The following is a 20,532-nucleotide window of genomic DNA, read 5'->3' on the forward strand; positions in this document are numbered from 1 at the left end:
CTGTTTCTTAAAGGTGGAGACCCAAATAACTTACAAGATTGGAGACCTATAACAATTTTCCCTGTTATAAGAAGAAAACTCAACCTCAACCTCCACAGGGCACCACTTTACAAGATTTAACCTAACATTTTGCGTTCTTATAAAACTACTAGTATACAATTTGTTACCAATTTTCAAACAAGGACATTCAAGAAAGTGTATAAATTTATGACTATTTGTATACTGTATAAGACTTTATTAAGGCTTCATTTTAAGAATATCATAACTATTGTCAACCATTTCGCTCACCATTTGAAGCATATTTCCAACATCATCCTCACTTTCATATGTAATTTAAATACAATCAGATACCTGATTAATTACCTTTCAGATTGAGATTAAGGCTGAAGATGCCCTTAATTAAAGGGCGAAACATGTCCCTATAATTTTATTCAAGATTTAATTCTTAATTAAAATCTCTATTTATGTATTGAATAGGTGGAATAAATAAACTTTAATATTTATTTTACTTCATTGTACATTTCAATACGGACCAAAATATGAGAATTATAACATGTAATATTGGGATTTTACGTCATATATCCGCGATTACAGTGAAAACTCTATGAGAAGATAGTATTAAAAGGTGTGCAAAATACGAGAGAACAAATATGAAGACTTATTCCATTGGGGCTTATAAAATAATAGTGTACTGTAAAGTGTTAAAAACACCAAACAACAAATATGAAAACATTTGATCGGATCCCATAAAAATATCGAAGTATTATTGCAGATCACATTCTTTCTAAAACAAATGTTAGTAGAAGACTTTTATTTCGGACCAGTTGGTTATTAAACATTCTTTTACTGATCACACACTTAGACAATGACTTGGAGGTTATACACAGCCATGTGTGACTGCATCAGAATGACTGGCCACCATTTTGAATTGAACGAAACTTCGATTGGCAAAGACTGATTTGAGTTATAAGAGTCGTAACTGGAAGGTGAGTTCCAACATTCACGCCAATTCTGCACGCTTGAAGATGTGAATCCCAGTTCACTTGCTGTCAGACTTTAATTTTGCCTTCATTAGCAAGGAATTTCACAACTTTCCCCTATCCATAATTAGGCTATCACAAGACAAATATGCACCACACTGGTAAAATCACAGGATTATATTCCAGATGTAGGCTATCGCATGGCAAATATTCGCTACCCCTCACTGTAAAACTAAACACAAAATAAATTTCTAACTTCTGAATGGAATGCAAAATACAAGCACAAACAGGCTCATTGTGTTATTCTGTAGTTTCACTGCTAACAGGCAAGCAAAACTGAGTATTTCTGAGGCTAGTGTATTGCTCCCCAGAGGTATAGTTTATCCTGTGAAGTTCAAGAATTCAAGGCCTTTTCCCGTTATCACGCACCTGCGGCGAGGGCTCTTACCCGAGTTGAAAATCACGTCCTTTCACAAGGGATGACAAAAAACATTTTCAGGGCTAGGAAAAATGTAATCGTACTAAGCGGTAATAGCAAAAATTTGTGACATGATAAGTGAGGTATTTTTATATAGATTTAAATACGGTGAGAATCGGAACTTCGAATTTACGACGTGCTAAGCGGGAAAATGTGTTAATGAGGTCCTTTTTACGTGGCCAAACCACTTCAGTCTTGCTTTCTGGATCGTCTGTAGTAAGGAGTCTCCTATTCCCACCTCCTCTCAGACTTTTTCATTCCTGAACTTGTCCTTCCTGGTCTTCTGTATCATGGTGCATAGGAACTTCATTTCTGCAGCTTGGAGTTTTGAGTTGTCTTGTTAACATGGTAGTATCCAAGCTATATGTGAGGATGGATGTATAACATGATTTATATAATATCATCTTTGCTTTTAATGGTACTTGTTTATCCCACAGCAGTTGTCTTACTTGGTGGTAAAATTGAGTTGCCTTGCTAATTCGACTGTCCACCTCATACTTTGCAAAGTTGTCTTCTGATACTATACTACCCAAGTACTTAAAACGTTGGAGCACTGTCCAGTTTGGCGTCATTTATTCTAATTTGTGGTTTGTCATCTCCTCTCGGTAACTTCATCACCACCGTCTTAGCCTTGTTGATATTTAAATCATATCTCTTAAACTCTTGATTCCATTTCTGCAACTTTTCCTCACATCATTTTCGGTTTCATCCAGATCACACATCGTCTGCAAAGATGAAAGCTTGCAAGTTCTGCTGCTCCTTCCTTTTTAGTGACAAAAGTTAAATAGTAATATTAGCATAACAAAAATAGGTATTATGTACATGTCTACAGCTATGCAGATTTACTTGTCTTAGTGCCATATGACAACAAAGTGGTGACGTGAATTCAATTTGAAACATCTCATCGTTGTTCAAGTATCAAAGACTCTTACATTTGCTGACACACAGGTTAAGAGAGAAAAATCATGATTAGCAGGTCAGTCTTGGTTCTGTGCTGCTATTCATAAAATGTGTTCCATTAATGGATTATAAAAGTATCATTGATCAAGTATAGAATCTTAAGTTTGTTCACACACAGGTTAAGAGAGAAAAAAATCATGACTAGCAGTTTAGTCTTGGTTCTGTGCTGTTAATCGTAAATTGTGTTCCATTAGTGGTTTAATGGATAAGAAACATTGTGTGGTAAAATTAGGCTGTTAACACTGGGGAAACTTTTCATGTGGTGCCGTTATAATGGAACACATTTTATGATTAGCAGCCTGTGTGTCAGCAAACGTAAGATTCTTTTATACTTGAATGATGAGGCATTTAAAATAATTTCCTGTCAATTTGTTGTCAAATGGCACATTAAAATAAATGCCGTGTGGCCTCCGGAGAGCCCTGGTGCAGCTCTTTTGATTTGACTACCGTAGGCGACCTGCGCATCGTGATGAGGATGAAATGATGATGAAGACGGCATGTACACTCAGTCCCCGTGCCAGGGGAATTAACCAAGTACCATCAGACTTGGACACAGAGGTGGTTTCGCACAGTATGGTAGATTTGCCGTATTTTGTTGCATAGCAACGAGCCACCGCTGCTTAGCACTTCCGCGCATGTTTGAGTTTGACCTTGAAGTTATGTTTCCCGCGCTCCGCGCTTTTTATTACGAGTCGACTTCATACTTCAGAAAATTTCCCGTGTGCACTGGCATTGTTGAAAGTTCATGCATTATCATTAAGTGGATACTTTCAATTGTCGCGACTGGAATGAATGCATTATAACTATGGTTCTTAGTGAGATCACCTGACTCAAGTGTTTATAAACGATTGCTGTGAAAGCTTGGTGTGATTTAGTGAAATATAATGTTTCACGCACATTTTTCTGAAAACTGAAAGCAGTATGGGTGATTTCAGACAATGCCTAGAAATTATCAGTTACTGAAAGAAGAAGATGTAATTACGAACCAAAATTATTAGAAAAAGCCGTATGTGATATTAAAAGTGACAAGTTGTCTTATAGGAAAGCATTTGATTTGTATGGTATGCCTTGGTCCTGCCTACAAAATAAAGTGCAGAAAGTACATCCAAAAAATGGGAAGACAACCAGTGCTATACGAGGAAGAAGGAAATGCTCCAGGAAGCTCAGTCACCCTCCGGCCATGCTCCAACACAACCTGTTACTTCCCGCCGCCACAAATAAAATGTTCTTCCTGGGAAGTCGATTTTTGGCCGTGACTTCCGCCGAGACGAAAGCAATACAGAAACAAGTGATAGTGCTGGCAGCAGCAATGAAAATTAATGCGATGAACTACACAATGAAGGCAATGACGTTCTGGAGTTGCAAGAAGAGGCTTTCCTTGTTGCAGATTATAAACACAAGTTTGAGGAGCAAAGAGCATACGAGGCAGTATTTTGGCCTGGCCTGAAATATTCGTTCAAGGGATGTGGATGTCAAGTACTTGCGCCCACATAAAAACAACAGAAAAGTGTTTGTGTTCCCTAACATCCCTGATGAGGATACAATAGCTAAAGAAAAAATTTCAAAAATACTTCCAGCCCAAGTTAAGAGAAGAATGCTTATTTTCAGAGAAAATTTATTTTAGATTAATAGGCCATGGCAGCTACATGTTCATTGAATCGACATTTTTGCATTAAGATTTGCATCGTTTGTAAGAAAAATTATTAAGATCTTTCAGTAGGGTTTCTGTGCAGTTTATAACTATTAATATTTTAATTTAGACCAGAAAATTTTACATTTATCTTGTCAGAAAATAAATATTGATCAGTAACACATTAAATTTAACATTGCAATGATTTCAACCGGCTAGTCATGTTTTGAACACCCTCAGAACACTTTAAATATCACAACACTAAAGCAAAAAGAATGAAGAATTAAAATAAAGGACCATTTGTGTACAAAATCACGTAATACGCTTTGAAACTTCGGACAGTGGTTTAAAAAGCATCTGCGTCTGAAATCACCCTGATGTATGGGGTAAATTCGGACACTCGTTTTTGTTTTGTTAGGAAAACGTGTTGGCATATATTTTTCGTTTGTACGGTATTGTATTAATTGGATATATATTGGATAGATCCCCTTCATGAGTTAAGGTGAAAATAACCTCAAAACTGTCTGAAATCATCCCGTTTGACGGTGTGGTTAAAATTCCTGCCCTGCGGGGAATTAAACCCGGGACTCCTGTGACCAGAGACCAGCATGCTAACCACTTACCCGTAGAGTCGGACGAATGGCACACTAGCACCATGTAACTTCCAGTTGCTATAGACATGTACTGTATATAACACCTTTTTCTGTTATGCTAATTTTACTACAGTATTTAACTTCCGTTCTTCGCTAGGCTGAAGATGTCCCAAAGAGGGACGAAACATGTATCTATAACTTCGGTTTAAGAATAAAAACTTTGTAAGTATTGTAAAGGTAGAACTTTTAATTAATCTTTAAACTATACTCCAAGATCGTATCAGACCCAGCAAATTAGCTGTGTGGTTAGGGAAGCGAAAGTGTGAGCTTGCATTCAGGAGATGGTGGGTTCAAATCCCACTCTTGGCAGTCCTGAAGGTGGTTTTCCATTGTTTCCCATTTTCACACCTGGAAAATTCTGGGGCTGTACCTTAATTAAGGCTAAGACTGCTACCTTGCCAATCCTAGCTCTTTCCCATTCCTGCATTGCCAAAAACTTCCAGTGTGTTAGTGTGATGTTAAACCACTAGTAGAAAAAAACAATGTATCAGTAATTCCACCAGCTGACCGTCAAAGTCTAGAACAAAATAATGGAGAAGAGAAACGCTGTACTTATGCTACCTGGTGCCATATGTGAATCTGCTTATCTGTACTGGAGCATTTTGCTCGTGTCCAACATACGTGCACACAGAAAGAATGAACTGCTTTGTTTTCATGAATGAAGATGCTTTACATAAAATTCTGTTTGTCATTCCAAATGCAAAAGAAAAAAATACATTGCACAGGTCAAAGATTGTATGCTTTAGGATTACAGCGTACAAGATGCAGCATTTTCAAATTTTCAAAACAAAAGATCTGCCTATTTTCCATTGAGAGTTTTATATCATGAAAAGTTTCTTTTCACATTGGATGGGGTTACTGGTGCATATTGAAAACGCACTGTTTAACAGTAAAATTTCTTCTTCATTGGGCTCCAGATCTCAATCAATCAATCCAATAATTCAATTGGTCATCATTGATCATTGAGGTGGATCTCTCTATGACATCATCAACCGAGTATACTCAAAGCCTTACAGACCTATTATATACCAAACATACTATCACTCCATCAGTACAGTTCTAAAACCTGAGAGGACTTTTCCTCTCGGTGAAGCTTACAACCTGACTTTTCATCCCTTTTGTCATCATACCATCTCACAACATTATCAAGGCCTTTTTTGTAGTTGCTCACAATCCTGTAACTTATTTACTTCACTATACAGTTAACATCATTCCCATAAAGCCTTATCTGTTATTTCAGCTATTTACTTATATCATTTATTATTATTATTATTATCTTCATTGGCCACACCGGACCACTTGAGTCTTCCATGTACACTTCTTTTTTGAAGGTTGTACTGTTTGTATCTTATCTGCCCAGTACTTCTTCATTCGTTCTGATCGCAGTGTTCTTAATTCGTCTCAAATCTCTACAGGCCTTTGTGTGTTATTTCAAGTGGAAATTTGTGATTCTTAAGAAGGATACTTATATCATTTATTTTCATAAGAAAGCATAAAGGTTCAGTAATACTGCCTTGTGGGACCCCCCTCTTAATCATTACAAGATCAGATAATGCTTCACCTAGTCTAATTTTCTCAGTTCTGTGTTATAGAAATTTAGCCACCCATTCAACCATTCTTTAGTCTAGTCCATTTGCCCTCATTTTCATAAATAGTCTCCTATGATCTGCCCCATCAAAGGCCTGTGGATAGGGCAATAGAGGCACAGTCCATTTCACACCTGAATCTAAAATATCTTCTATACTTGCTTTAATCCAGCAAGTTGTGTCTCACAGGAATAATCCTTCCTAAACCTGAACTGCCTTCTGTCAAAGCAGTTAGTACTTTCCTTTTCTTTTACATTTTTGATTCATGTCGTACCGACACAAATAGAGAATGGGATAGGAAAGTGCTAGGAGTAGTAAGGAAGCAACTGTGGCCTTGATTAAGGTACAGCCCCGGCATTTACCTGGAGTGAAAATGGGAAAACATGGAAAAACCATTTTCACCATAAGGCCTATCTGTGTCAGTGCAATGTAAAGCAGATAGTTTTTAAAAAAATCCTAGGTAAATTTCTGTGCTTCACCAGTATTAGTTACCTCCTCAAACTGGAGATTATCCTTACACCCAAAATTACATACTGCCGACTGAATGCTTCTGCCTTCTGTAAGTCCTCGCATATACACTCCCCTTGTTTATTAATGATCCCTGGAAATGTCTTTCCTGAAACCTGTTTCTGCTTTAAAGTATATATACATATATCCTTCCATTTTTCACTAATATTTATACGACTGCCAATTTTGTCATCGTGTTACCTGAATTTTTTATAAAATTCAATTTCTTCGTAAGTTCTTGCAATCTCTCCTTACTTCCACAGCCACTACTCATCTTTGTATAGTTTTTAGAGGACTAATTCTATAAGCTGAAGTACTCCTCCTGGTGCACACGGGTTGAGGAGGTAGTGGCAAATCAGCGACACACTCTTTGAATAAACTACCATGACTGGGTGCTTTAATGAACACTTCCTTCACGAATGCTATTACTCTGTCCAAATTTAGAAAAAAAATACCTTACTTTTTTGGCAATACGGTTTATACCGTGGGTTAAACATATTAAAAGAATATCTTGCTGTACAGAACTTCTCCCTTTAAATACACCACTGTAAAGCATTGTTGTTTTATATAGGCAACCTACTACCTGTATTTTTAATCAATTAATTTTGATTAAATTGATACAAAATAATATTATGAGCAACGCTTATAAGAACATTCATTATTTTGGATTGTTGATTTTTGTTGTTCCAGGACCTTGGAAGCCGGGATCTCAATAGAGAGAAAGTGTATCTAGTTTGTTATGTGGTGCGAGTTGGTGCCATGGAGGTTCGAGACATTGACCACCGGCGTAGTTCTCATGTGCCAAAAAAAACTCAGTGTGATACAATGAGAAGACCCTTTGGTGTAGCAGCTATGGATGTTACACTGTATGTGAGTGGCAAGTTGGAAAGTGATGAAGAAAAGCACCACTTCATACCCTTTCTACAGTAAGTAGGCTGTTTGATCTTGCTGTCCTTTACACTCACACCAGTGGCATGAAGATTCTTTGAATATTCAGAATTTTGTATGCATTATGTTTTCTGTCATTTGGCTTTGGATTCAGTGGTGATCATGCACATAGGAGTTAGTCCCTTTGTGGGGGAAAGTAGCAAAATAAAGTAGCAATAAAGAACAGGTTAGAAAAATGATCGAAGGATGTTTACAATGATGAGAAAAAGGCTAAATCAATTACGAATGTATTGGATAAATGTATAATGACCTGGTGATGCCATCAGAAGTGAATAGAGGAGTTGAATAAGTTCAGTGATGGAGGATAGGAGAAGCAGGAGAGACCTAAAAGATGATGGATAGATTCTGCATATATGATTGCAATGCATTAGGCATAGAAACAATAGGGGCTTCTGAGCTAGCTACAATGGGAGAATTATGGAGATCTTTCACTAAAGCCATCAGACTTAACTCTGGAAGACCCAGCAGTCTGTAATGAAAGATTTGCCATATAACCCTGAATATCATCCGCTTCCACATAAGACCCACATCCTGAATTTCTAACGACAAAATTAGGTAAAAAAGAATTGCATGTTTACTTACCAATTTCATTAAATTTCTCCAATTGCCATAAAATTGCTAATTTCAAACCCTTGACAAGTAATAAAAACACCACATACTCATCATTATTAGTTTGATGTACAAATCGGTCCCAATTTAATGTCATAAGAGCTACTCTCATTGGAACTTTTGTCACCTTCCCATGTATAGTCATCCTCACTACTGTTCATTCCATTCCATATTCCACATTCCTTGAAACTTTTCGTCAACAAATCATCGGAGATGTGAGCCCATGCTGTCTTTAGCCAGTTGCATAGAAGTTCCACTTTGTGTCGTTTCACTGGTCTGGTAATGTCAGTGCGTAATAACCATCAGACGCTATCCTCCCAGTGTAGAGGTGTTTCAATTCAGTTTCAGAAGCCCAGTTCGCACAAACATCCACTGGCCGTAGCATGGAGGTCAGCCCTTCTGAAATTATGGCAAGTTCAGTTCCCACCATTTGTGGTTCTGAAAAGAAAAACATTTCCACAAGGAAACTTGCAGCGTGGTATTTTCATTTGAACCCGAGAATCTAGGTGGATGGACAGTTCTCCCTTTCCTTATAATTTCCTTTATGGCAGCTAAAATGTGCTTGCGATAACTGTCAAGTGCAAGTATGCCCTTTTTCTACAATGAAGCTCTCGGGTGATGTTGCCAAACCCACTTCACCTAGTCCTCAACAGGGGAGGCTACAGATGAGCAGAGTTTGATGATTGTTGCTTGCCACTAGACAACAGAAGTATGAGTGCACTGAGTCACACCGTGTAAGTCTTTGAAACCGCAATCTGGAGAGAAGCAAGTCGTTGCTGGTGCCATCACCTGATCTTTTCTTTGTCATAAAAGTCCAAGCGTCCACCCAGCATGTCATGTCGTCTTCATAAGGTACTACTGAATATTAGTCAAAACATTGACATATTTATATTAACACTGCCTAAATACTGGAAGAAAAGCAAAGCTTGTTAGTTGACATCAGCCATATTAGCCAGCACCGGTGTATTTAGTAACGTAGATTTATTTCCATAAATATTATATCAACAGGATTGAGATATATTGAAACCTTCAAATAGTGTATAAGAATGGTATGAATCTGCTCGCTACTCAAGTCCATTATGTGCTTGACAATGAAGGACCAAATTGGCCATACTTTATGAATAACCTGTGTAAATATTGACATTCTGAGCAGATGTCTTGCTGTTCTGATTTCTAATAATTAATCATTTTTAGTGCTTCAAATTGTGATTTTTTTACATCTTTCATAGTGCAGAGTGACTCTAAGAAAACAAGTACTTAGTGCTTTCCTTGATGCAGGTGTTGTGAACGAGACACTTTGGATGGCACTCTTCGTAGGATACTGACAGTGAAAGACCTTACACAGAGAGAACACAAAGGTCAGGGGCTATGGATTAGTCTCCGGTTACTGCATGGTGACTTGAAACAGGTAAGTTATGTTCCATAATGATAACAGAGGTATAGCAACAATTGTGGGGATCAGCAAAATGCAATAAGAACTCTGTAAAGGTTAAATACCCTTGAAACTGGTTAAGACATCCCTCTCTAGCGCGTTTCCCTGGTTATTACATCATCATCATCATCATCATCATCATCTGCAGTTTCCAGCTGTTGGTCGGGTCTACTTGGTTATTACATTATTATTCCAAAGTCCCAGTCCATGTCCTATTAAACACTTGTTAAAGAAACCTGGATAGCACATTTACGTCACTCTTTAGTACGTTCGTAACATTCCCACCGTAAGAAATTTAAATGAGCGTTCCTGGCCACGTTGCGTGCACAATCTGCCAGCAACGACTGGCCTGGGTGAGGATTTGGTAGAGAACTTATTTTTACAGCCCTAGCGTGTCGGCCTACAGCTGCAGGGAGCATCAGTCACGAATGAAGAGGTGTTTTATGACACAAATAAAAAGTGGTTTGCAGGGCATTCAATTATGGAGAAGAAGAAAGCTAGATAGTTTACAAATGTTGAAAAATTAAAGTTGATTGAGACAGCAGATGCTAATCCACACAGAAAAGAAAAAAAAGCCATAGCGCAACAGCCTCGAAGGGCCATGGCCTACCAAGCGACCGCTGTTCAGCCCGAAGACCTGCATATTATGAGGTGTCGTGTGGTGAGGACAACAAATCCTGTTGGCCATTATTCTTGGCTTCTTAGACCGGAGCTGCCATCTCACCGTCAGATAGCTCCTCAATTGTTATCACATAGGCTGAGTGGACCTCGAACCAGCCTTCGGATCCGGGTAAAAATCCCTGACCTGGCCAGGAATCGAACCTGGGGCGTCTGGGTAAGAGGCAGGTACGCTACTCCTACACCGCAGGGCCACAAGCCACACATGATCATGTGTAAATCACCTGGATTTTGGACATTCCTGCAATAACCTTAAACTTATTTGTAAGCGATGTGCATAGTTTGCATCTCTAAGAACATTTTTCCTTGATGTTTTGCTATGTTTATGTTCTCAAAACATATTATTTCATTATTTATTTCATTGATTTTAATTGTAAACACTTACATACCATATTTCACCACATAATCGTTGCATTTTTTATGCCAAACTTTTCGAAAAAATATTAGGGTGCGACCATTACGCAAAGAATATTTTAATACCAGTATTGTTTTACTGAAAAATAATTTATAACTAAACTATGTTTTATACAAATTTAAGGTGCACATAATAATTGTATATATACATCAATAAAATTAAAATAGTCCAAATCAAAATTCATAATTTATTCGCAACAGTTCGGTGAACTTTTGCCCAATCTGAAAATGAAAATGAACTTATTAAATTTATTGCATTATTGTGAAATACAGACTTCCCTGTAAACAATTTACTCAAAATCTTCTGTGTCGCGATTGCCAGTTTCGGTAATCATGCGCCATCTTTGCCGCTGTTCATACTAGTATCAGATTCTTCATTATTTTGCCACACGGTGTCATATTCAGATCCGTCTAGTGCATTCGAAATCCAAGTGCTTTTTAAACTCTTGGAGATTAGTTCAGTTTGTTTAAGGTCCCAACTCTTCATTGCACTCGAGCATAATAAGTTGAAGGATTGATGCCTAATATTTCCAGCAGATATCAATTGGTGATCGCCGCTCATCATCCAGATCTATTAAAGAAACTATTTATCAACGTAAGTGGTCTGTAAATGGTTTTTCAATGCCCTGCAAAGTAGATGTTAGGTCACCGGGAATGACTACCTTGTGTGTCTTATTTTCTTTGAGAAGTTGTTGTATCCACAAAGATGCACACATGAATGCTGTCAGTTGTGTACACTATTTTATTTATTATTTACATATTTTACGCCCACATTGGAGCACTTAAATCAATACATTTGAGTTAATTTCTTCTTTTTCTTCTCCCAGAACTTTCTCATCCTCTCCGACCTGGAAGCCCTTTGTGTGTCCGATATAGTATATTGTTTCCGTTCAACTGTTTTTAGTTTGAGACTTATGCTTTTATTCTTCAAAATCCTCTTCTCTTTTCTGTCTTTGATTTGTTGCTGAGTTATACCCAATTCTTCCAAATCATCCTGAACTTCTTTCAACCAGTTCTTATTGATTTTATTTTTCAAAAAGTAATCAAATAGTTGTTTCAATATCCTGGGGTCTGGTAATCTTGATATGTGACAGAAAAAGGAAATTCTTCTTTTCGCAATGTAGATATTATTGATTCACATTCACGATAGACAATGTTGTTAGGCAACAATCACCACTGTCATCAATTGGTGTTTTTTATTAATAATTGTTCTAAGAATTCTTCTATCAGTTTTCTGTAATTTGCCTGTTGTAGATTTTACATTTAATTTGAATAAAGTTTCACTAGCATACGTTGCCTCTGGTTTAACTATGGAATTATAGTGTTTCAGCTTAGCGTTTATCGAAAGAGATTTTTTTTAATATAGGTTGGCCAGGTAAGTCTTTGTGCTTGTTTAAATTTAGTTGTTCTGTGTTCTATTGCTTCTTTTTCATTTGTGTTCCATGTTATTATTTCCCCAAGATATTTGAATTTCTGAACAATTTTAATCTCTTTATTACTGTTCAGTTGAATAACTGGTAAATCAACTTTAAAAGTTGGCATCATTTCTGTTTTTTAAAATGGAATTTGTAATCCCATTTTTTTGGCTATAATTTCTAGTTGTTCAGTTTGAAATTTAGCCTCTTCTATTGTATTTGCAAGTAATGCTAAATCATCCGCAAAAGCAAGGCAGTTGAGTTTAATACTTCTACCGATCTTGATAGTTGGTTGGCATTTCTTGTTCCATTCACGCATAACCTTCTCCAATGCACAATTAAATAACAACGGTGAAAGTCCGTCTCCTTGTCGAAGTCCAGTTCTTATAGCGAATGATTCTGATAATTCACCTCTAAATTTAACTTTTGCCTTCGTATTTTTAAAAGTCATACTAATGAGGTTAACAAGTTTTTGGTGTAATCCAAATTCTTTAAGGCTTTTTAATAATGAGTCACGATGAATACTGTCATATGCAGAAAAGGAATTTGTAGTGCAGACACTTAGCGCTAAAGTGAGATGTCTGACTCGGATGCACACTATTTTATTTACAAATTATATATATGTATTACACACACATGCACTAATAAACTGTCTTGATACAAAACACGACTGTGAAGAAGCAGAAAAGACCGGAGGCTGCAACACTTGCATATCAACCAACTACCAACGTAACAATTTCACGTACTCAGTTAATGACTTGCACTCATAACTCTCACTAGAACAACTCCACTCAACCCTCAAGAATTCCTCTTTATATACGTTGCCTTGCCAGGCTTCTAGAAGATTAGACACATCTTGCTTTCTCGTAAATTCGAGAGTCTCCAATAACCTATTTACAATAAAAGGAATTTTCTGTAACTTTCTAGAGCCAGTGATACGTTGTTCTGGACTACTACCGTGTGTTGCACAATATTGCATTAGATTTATACATCATATGTACAGGTTAATAATAAATGATATACTATTAAGTGTTCTTACCTTAAATAAACTCATATTAATATACAGATGTTCCATGACATAATCTCACAAATAAAGTCCGTACAGAACTACGTAAAGAATGAAAATGAAAACCTACAGCTGTTTTCCAGTCTTTGATCTCCATTTAGCGTAAACCCGCACTTAATGGAAGAAATTTCCAGTCCCAGAAATTATTCCATAAGAGTAATGCAGTTTTATATTCGGTTCAACGTAATTCACAGTAGGACAAAACCCCCATTTAGCGTTAAGGAAATGTTAAAATTGTCAAATAATTTCTATTTGTTTTGATTATGGAACATTAAGAACCTATGAAAAGAAAAGTACGACATAAGCTTGTTAAGGATGATTCGAGGCAGAAGAGGAATTTGTAGTGCAGACACTTAGTGCTAAAGTGAGATGTCGGACTCAGATGCACATCTGACCGCGGCTGCTGTAGTAGAAGAGAATCCCTGTTTTTATGACAGTGTTCTTATAACCTTCGAAAATTCCTATATTAATCTGTGCAATATCCTCTGGTTTCAATGAGAACCCTTTTACTGATTGATCCGTTATTACGGGCAAATTCGGGCCTGTTAGTTTTTATCCGTCATCAATATTCATGCACTCTACTCCAGTGTTTATTTTGAATGCGATCGATCATCTTCCGTATCGATTCCTCGCTGCTTGCAAGCGAGTTGATCTTGAGTGAGACTGCTCACAACTCACAACTCCGACTGGTGTAAACAAACATTGGGGTAATGTTTTTGCAGTAAGAGCAATGACAGTAGTTGTTAACTCTTTAGGAATAAAGGCTGAAGTAAACGATTGCTTAAATTTTATTACTATGTCATCATCATCATCATCATCATCATCATCATCTGTTTACCCTCCAGGTTCGGCTTTTCCCTCGGACTCAGCGAGGGATCCCACCTCTTCCGCCTCAAGGGCAGTGTTCTGGAGCTTCAGACTCTTGGTTGGGGGATACAACTGGGGAGAATGACCAGTACCTTGCCCAGTTATTACTATGTACTGAAATAAAATAAGAATATGATACTTCTCCTCAGGATACAGCGGTGTACATAACTAATTTCAGAGATTGGTTACGTACTTTCACATCTTGTTAAGTTTCAGAAAGACTGTTCCCATGTAAATTTATAGTGAAATTGTAATCACTATTCTACATGGAGCTTGCAATATGTTTTCGTAATAGGTGCGCAGTAAAGGTTAGGTGATGCCGTTTGACGTAAGAAAATGAAAATGTTTGCCACAAACTTCTTGAGTGATGCTATTACAATTTCTAAGAATGAAACTGAATATGCATGTTCAGACTATTGGAATTAGAAAATACGTGCTAAAGAGTAAGCTGCTGCTTGGAAAACATCCGTGAAAATGTTTAAACAAACCGATTGCTGCTTTCATACCGATTTTAATGTGTTTTTGTGCGAATTTGGTTTCTTTCCCGACTTTTATAGAATATCATGTACAGTAAAACCTCAATGCATCGTTTTTCAAGGGGGAGGGAGAGAATGACAATGGATGCGGGAAATCGATAAATGTGGGTGACGTAAAATAGGGGGATAGCAAAATAATAAAATATGAGTACTGTATTTGGGCATTTTTTATCATGTAAATATTATAATAATAATAATAATAATAATAATAATAATAATAATGGCGTGTGGCTTCCGAGCCGAATGCAGATCTTTTGAGTTGTCGCGTGATAGGCGATCTATGTGGTTATGAAAATGTGCCTCTACCTAAGGTAAATCCTAATGCATAAGGTGGCGCGCACACACAGCCCCCAAACTGTCGGAATTAACCAACGAAAGTTAAAATCCCCGACCCGATTGTGACCTCTTGAACTGAAGGCCAGCATGTGCTAACCATTTTGCCATGGAGCCGAGCATGCTCATACTATACATAACGGTATCAAACTATTGCAATCATGATATATGCGATGAAAATAAAAAGCATGACTTTTACACTGTTTCATTTCACTTTTCCTTACATCTGGTAATTGGAAAACCTTCAAGGTCATTTCTCTTATTGCAAAGTAATGATATATGTGGATATTACGGCGATAACCTGTATTTTAGTTAAGATTCTGTCACCCTTCACGAACATAAGTTAGAGATCCCATATGGCGTGACTCGGACTATGTCACAGAGGTTAAAAATTCAACATGGCGCACCTTGGACAATGTCACAGTGGACTAAGCGATGCTGCCAACTTAGGAATCAATTTCAAGACCAGGCTAATGAAAAGATTATTGGTCTGGCTTGGTTAGGTCCGGTTTGTAATAAGACAACTGAGCAGGGGGCAACAAAGTGGTCAACAGGCCTTTAGTATCCCACACACATCACAAGGTATGACGCTATTAATAACCCTGTGACTAATTAAAACGTACCGCCATGACTATTTTAAACAGCGCGATTTTCTCATTTTCAACTAAGCTGGCAGCCCTAGCCAGCCAATAGCAATACAGAAAATGGTGGCAAATTTGAGTTTTACAGTGCCTCCATTTTAATTCTTGTAAATAAGAATACTTCTAGGGGCTGGTTAGTGGGCCGAGGAGAAGTGTTGGCGTGAATAACCTGTGCACAACACTCCGGCATTCAAGATCCTTGTACAAGACTAGTAACTCGTAATTGCTCGTACTACATTCTCGCATAACAGGTTACTGCTATTATATGCTAGAGTATTCAGCTGTCTTCTTTAAATTCAAAAACTTTTGCGTATATTTTTCTTTGGACAAATTTTTCTGAGGACAAATATTTTTGACGATCGATGCGATAAAACGATAGTTCAAGGAATGATAGATGTGGGGAAATTTAACATTGGTTTATATGGAACATTTTTGAGACCAAATAAATTAAAAGATGGTTACAGGAAAATGACAGTTCTGGGAACAATGCATCGAGGTTCTATTGTATAACGGTATGAGAACCTTAAACCGAAGCAGTTTTGCATTCACCGACACAATTCTGTCAAAATGAAGCACCTTCAATGAGGTACCTTCAATATCATTTTCACTCTGAGTATCTTCACTAACTTTGCCTTCCGAGCCACTATTTTTGTTATTGTTATTACTATCATTATTGAACTTGTATTATTTTTATATCATTTTCATTATTCTTGTTTGTTTTGTAATTGCAGTTCACATTTTACATTTTCAAAATAGGGTAAATATAGTAGTACTTCAGAAACTGTACTTAGTAATCCATCAGACTTTTTTTCATTCGCAAAACATGGTTAAAATAAACCATTTTAAAATCTCAGGTGCTAGCTCACATGCAACATACTCAAACAAGCACAAAGAAAAAGGAATCTTGCAAATATCTCCTGTAGGTACAGAGATATAATTCTTTTAATCCTTAAAAATGCCCAGTCCAGAATGTTTAAGGATATTCAGGCCCAGACTGGAGACTGGAGAGGGAGAGGCGATTAAAACTGTCCCAATTGCTTCATATTGACTAATGATATAGTAATTTTATTAGAATTGGTGGAAGATTTGGAAGAGAAGTTGAATGGAATGGATACAATTTTGAATCTAAAAGAAAAGTTGTGGAATGTAATACAGTAAGGTCAGATAAAGCACATAAGACATAAATCACAAGAAAGGAGAGGAATTTTTCTACCTAAGGTGGGAGAAGTAAGTAGGGCATAAAATATAGGTTAGCAATTAGCCTTCGTGAAAGAGAAAAATCTGCTCGCCATTAACATAGATATACATGACAGATTGTCCTTTCTGAAAGTATTTGTCTGGGAGTGAAAAACATGGATGATAACTGTTGCAGAAAGAAAGAGAACAGAGGCTTTTGAAATATGGTGTCACAGAAGAATGCTAAAGATGAGATGGAGCAATACAAATACGTACAAAGAGGTATTGAACCGAGTATATGTGAGGAGAATGATCTAATTTGACTCAAAGGAAAGATAGGTTGGTTGGTCACCTTCTGAGATGTGCAGGACTTGTTCATGTAGCTTTGGAGGGAGACCAAGGTATCAGTATGACCGGATTAGGATGGCTGTAGGATGTGCTAGTTGTGAAGAAACTGTCCCAGGATAGGGTAGTGTGGAGAACTGCATGAAATGTGCCCAGCCAGGCAAGGTACTTCCTCAGAAGGCCATGGAACGACCACATAGGTGAAGTGTGGTGGATATGCGTGATGACAAAGGCGAGTCTGGAAAGTCGACATGGCTTGCTGTGAGATACTAGCAGGATGGTCAGTCTGTAATGGGGAAGACTACGTATGGTAGTTGCCTAAATCCAGTTATATGCGGATCAAAGGACTGCATAATTCTGTGAAGATGTATGTATGTATGTATAGTTCTCAGCCTGAAGGCTGTTTGGATCACAAACAGTCAGATGTATAGGAAGCTCAGGTGTCACTGAGGAATCATACCAGATACCAGGGAAATGAGAAAATGTGTTGACTGGCTGATTATTTTAACTTTCTTAAATGTAACTCTGCCAATACTTGTTAAGAATTACCTTTTCTTTGACTGTAATTTGTGGACTATGACAGCCTAGGTGTGGTCTATGAGGCATATATTGTATATATTTTATGTTATCTACTTGGAATGAATAAAATCTGATGTGTGATTCTGTGTGTAGGTCCGTGAAGAGAATCCCCACCTGGTGCTGGGGAATGTAGCCATAGCTCGTAAGATGGGATTTCCTGAGGTAATCCTGCCTGGTGATGTCCGTAATGATCTGTACCTCACATTAGTGAGTGGAGAATTTTCCAAAGGGAACAAGTCCACTGACAAAAATGTTGAAGTTACTGTGCGAGTTTGTAATGAAGCTGGACAACCCATTCCTGTAAGTTACTTTCTTTTCACTTCTTACTGCAAATCACTGCAGTATACGTTTTCATTGTGAAACATATAATTAGAGGCATGATTTTTTTGCATTAATTTTTGAACGATTTCACGAGAAGGATACTAATTTTCACTTTATTTTGTGAAATAGATATAGCCGTATCGCTTTAATGAAATTCTAAAATTAATCATTAAAGTTTTCATTACTATCACTGATCGTTGATTGTGGAGATTTAATTGATAGACCATACATACCTGGTACATACTTTTGAAGCCATTTCTGGACTGCAGGGTCGTCTACCTTTTCCAACGGGATGTTGGCTTTGAGTAGCATCGCTGTTGTTTCGTGAATAAATTCTATTTTTTCACACTTAGCTTTCTTTTGCATATCTAATGAGAGTTCTATTGCTGCCTGCCATTTCACTGTTGAAGTGCTAAATTTATGTTCTGAATGTTCCTTATTTTTAAAAGAATGTTTTGAGACAGTATCTTTTTTCTCCCACTCGATACGAATATTATAAAATTTGCACATTAAAATATTGCTTTCCAAAACGTATAAATTTTCACTCGCAAACTGTTTAGCTCTGCTCTGCACCGTAACACTTGTCGAGCGACCCATCTTCACTACTGTCTGTGTTCACTTTCTTAATTTTACCTGTCCACGAAGCTGAAATACACCAGTCAATTGTGCTGCTTGTAGACGTGATTAGGGATTCCAGGATTGCACAGTGCTGTGAGGAGATAGGCTGGGTTGGGATTACCAGCCACCACAAGAACAAGATTACAAACATTTTGTTTGGCAAGAAGCCTGGAGCCAATCCCTTTTCTTTGATGCAACGTCTTAAAGAGATTTTCCAGAACATTAATGATAATATATTTCTTTCCTGTTGATGAATTTTTGTTTGCTCTTCCTTTTCTTTTCATATGTAATCTTGGAACAAAATGCCAAGTTCGTTATTCACTACATATTTCACTGTAATATTGCACCTATCGCGAAATTATTGAACTTTACTTTAAAATGGCCTTATCACTTTAATTCGTGATATAATATCCATATTTTCTTAACCAGAAACATATGATTCGTAAAGATATCACAAAATCACTTCAAAATATTTTTTGTCACGCTTGTTGTTAATGCGAAAAAATCCTGCCTCTACATATAATCCTCTTGAGATCACTTGTGAGTCAGTAAATTGTCTTGGTAGAAATAACATCTTGTTATTTATGTGTTTACAAAATTATTGTAACTGTGCCCATAATTATATATGTGAAATCTGAATGCATATCGGTCATTTGGCTGATAATATATATTATATTTTTCCATTACTACGTCATAAGCTAGTCTTTTATTTGTTGCCCTTAGCAACTTAGCAGCTTAAATAATAGCAGCAGATTGAAAGTCTTAATCACGAGTAAACATTTTTATTCTTTCTTAAAACTATCACAATTAAAACTGAACAATTGCACATTAGAAAGCTACCCATTTCTGATGTTAAATGAACAATTCATTGGAACGAATGAAGAGACAACATGTTTAGCATCAAGTAATACATATTCTGGTACAAATATATAATTTTGGTTTAAAATTTCCATCTCCAAAGCTTACATATTCCCTTCTTCTCCAACTTAACTATCACCATTTCGGGGGTCAGCTACAGACCTCATCTCTCTTTTAGATCATCCACGAACCTATTCCTCTACTTCATTTTAGAGGATGGTTGCCTAGCTGTACTTTCTCTTAAAACAGTACTCACCACAATCTGCTCATCTTCTGTCTTGACTTCTTTCCTGTTGCTAGTTTATCTCATGATCTCTTTACAACCTCTGTTTTCTCCTTTCTTACAACATGCCTGTTCCGACTCAATCTACTTTCATTCATCTTCCGGGGGAGTTGGCTACGCAGTTTGGATCACATGGCTGTTAGCTTGCGTTCGGGAGATGGTGGGTTCAAACCCACTATCGGCAGCCCTGAAGTTTGTTTTCTGTGGTTTTCTATTTTCACACTAGGCAAATGCTGGGGCTGTACCATATAACTAAGACCACAGTTGCTTCCTTCTTAATCTTAGCCCTGTCCTATTCCATGGTCGCCATAAGACATGTCTGTGTCAGTGTGACATAATACAAATAGCAAAAAGAGGGAAAAAATCTTTCCTTTATCACACCAGCTCTTTGTCGTATATCGTATTTTCTCGCAAAATTAACGCCCTTGCATAATTTACGCATCCCAATAATTTTGCGTCCAAAGTGGAGAAAAAGAAATGTTTACGTCTTTGACGCACCCACTTCTTTGAACATCCATCACGCAGCTCCGGATGTGTTTCGAAATAAAAATGTCAGCTACTCAAGTAGCAGCCTTCCTATTGCAAAATCGGGCATTCCAAATACTGGGCAACGTGCTGT

General features: G+C 37.2%; 1 protein-coding gene across 1 annotated transcript in view; it reads left to right on the top strand.

Annotated features, from left to right (window-relative positions):
* Nucleotides 1–20,532, top strand: part of mbc (myoblast city) — a 413,292-nt gene that overhangs the window by 46,254 nt on the left and 346,506 nt on the right. Inside the window, exons 7-9 of the mRNA XM_068228569.1 lie at nt 7,485–7,720; nt 9,630–9,759; nt 17,927–18,133. Of these exons, the coding sequence (XP_068084670.1) occupies nt 7,485–7,720; nt 9,630–9,759; nt 17,927–18,133 (573 nt within the window). The remainder of the gene's footprint in view (nt 1–7,484; nt 7,721–9,629; nt 9,760–17,926; nt 18,134–20,532) is intronic.

Source organism: Anabrus simplex, chromosome 7 (genome assembly GCF_040414725.1).
Source record: "Anabrus simplex isolate iqAnaSimp1 chromosome 7, ASM4041472v1, whole genome shotgun sequence".
NCBI classification, from domain to species: Eukaryota; Metazoa; Arthropoda; class Insecta; order Orthoptera; family Tettigoniidae; genus Anabrus; species Anabrus simplex.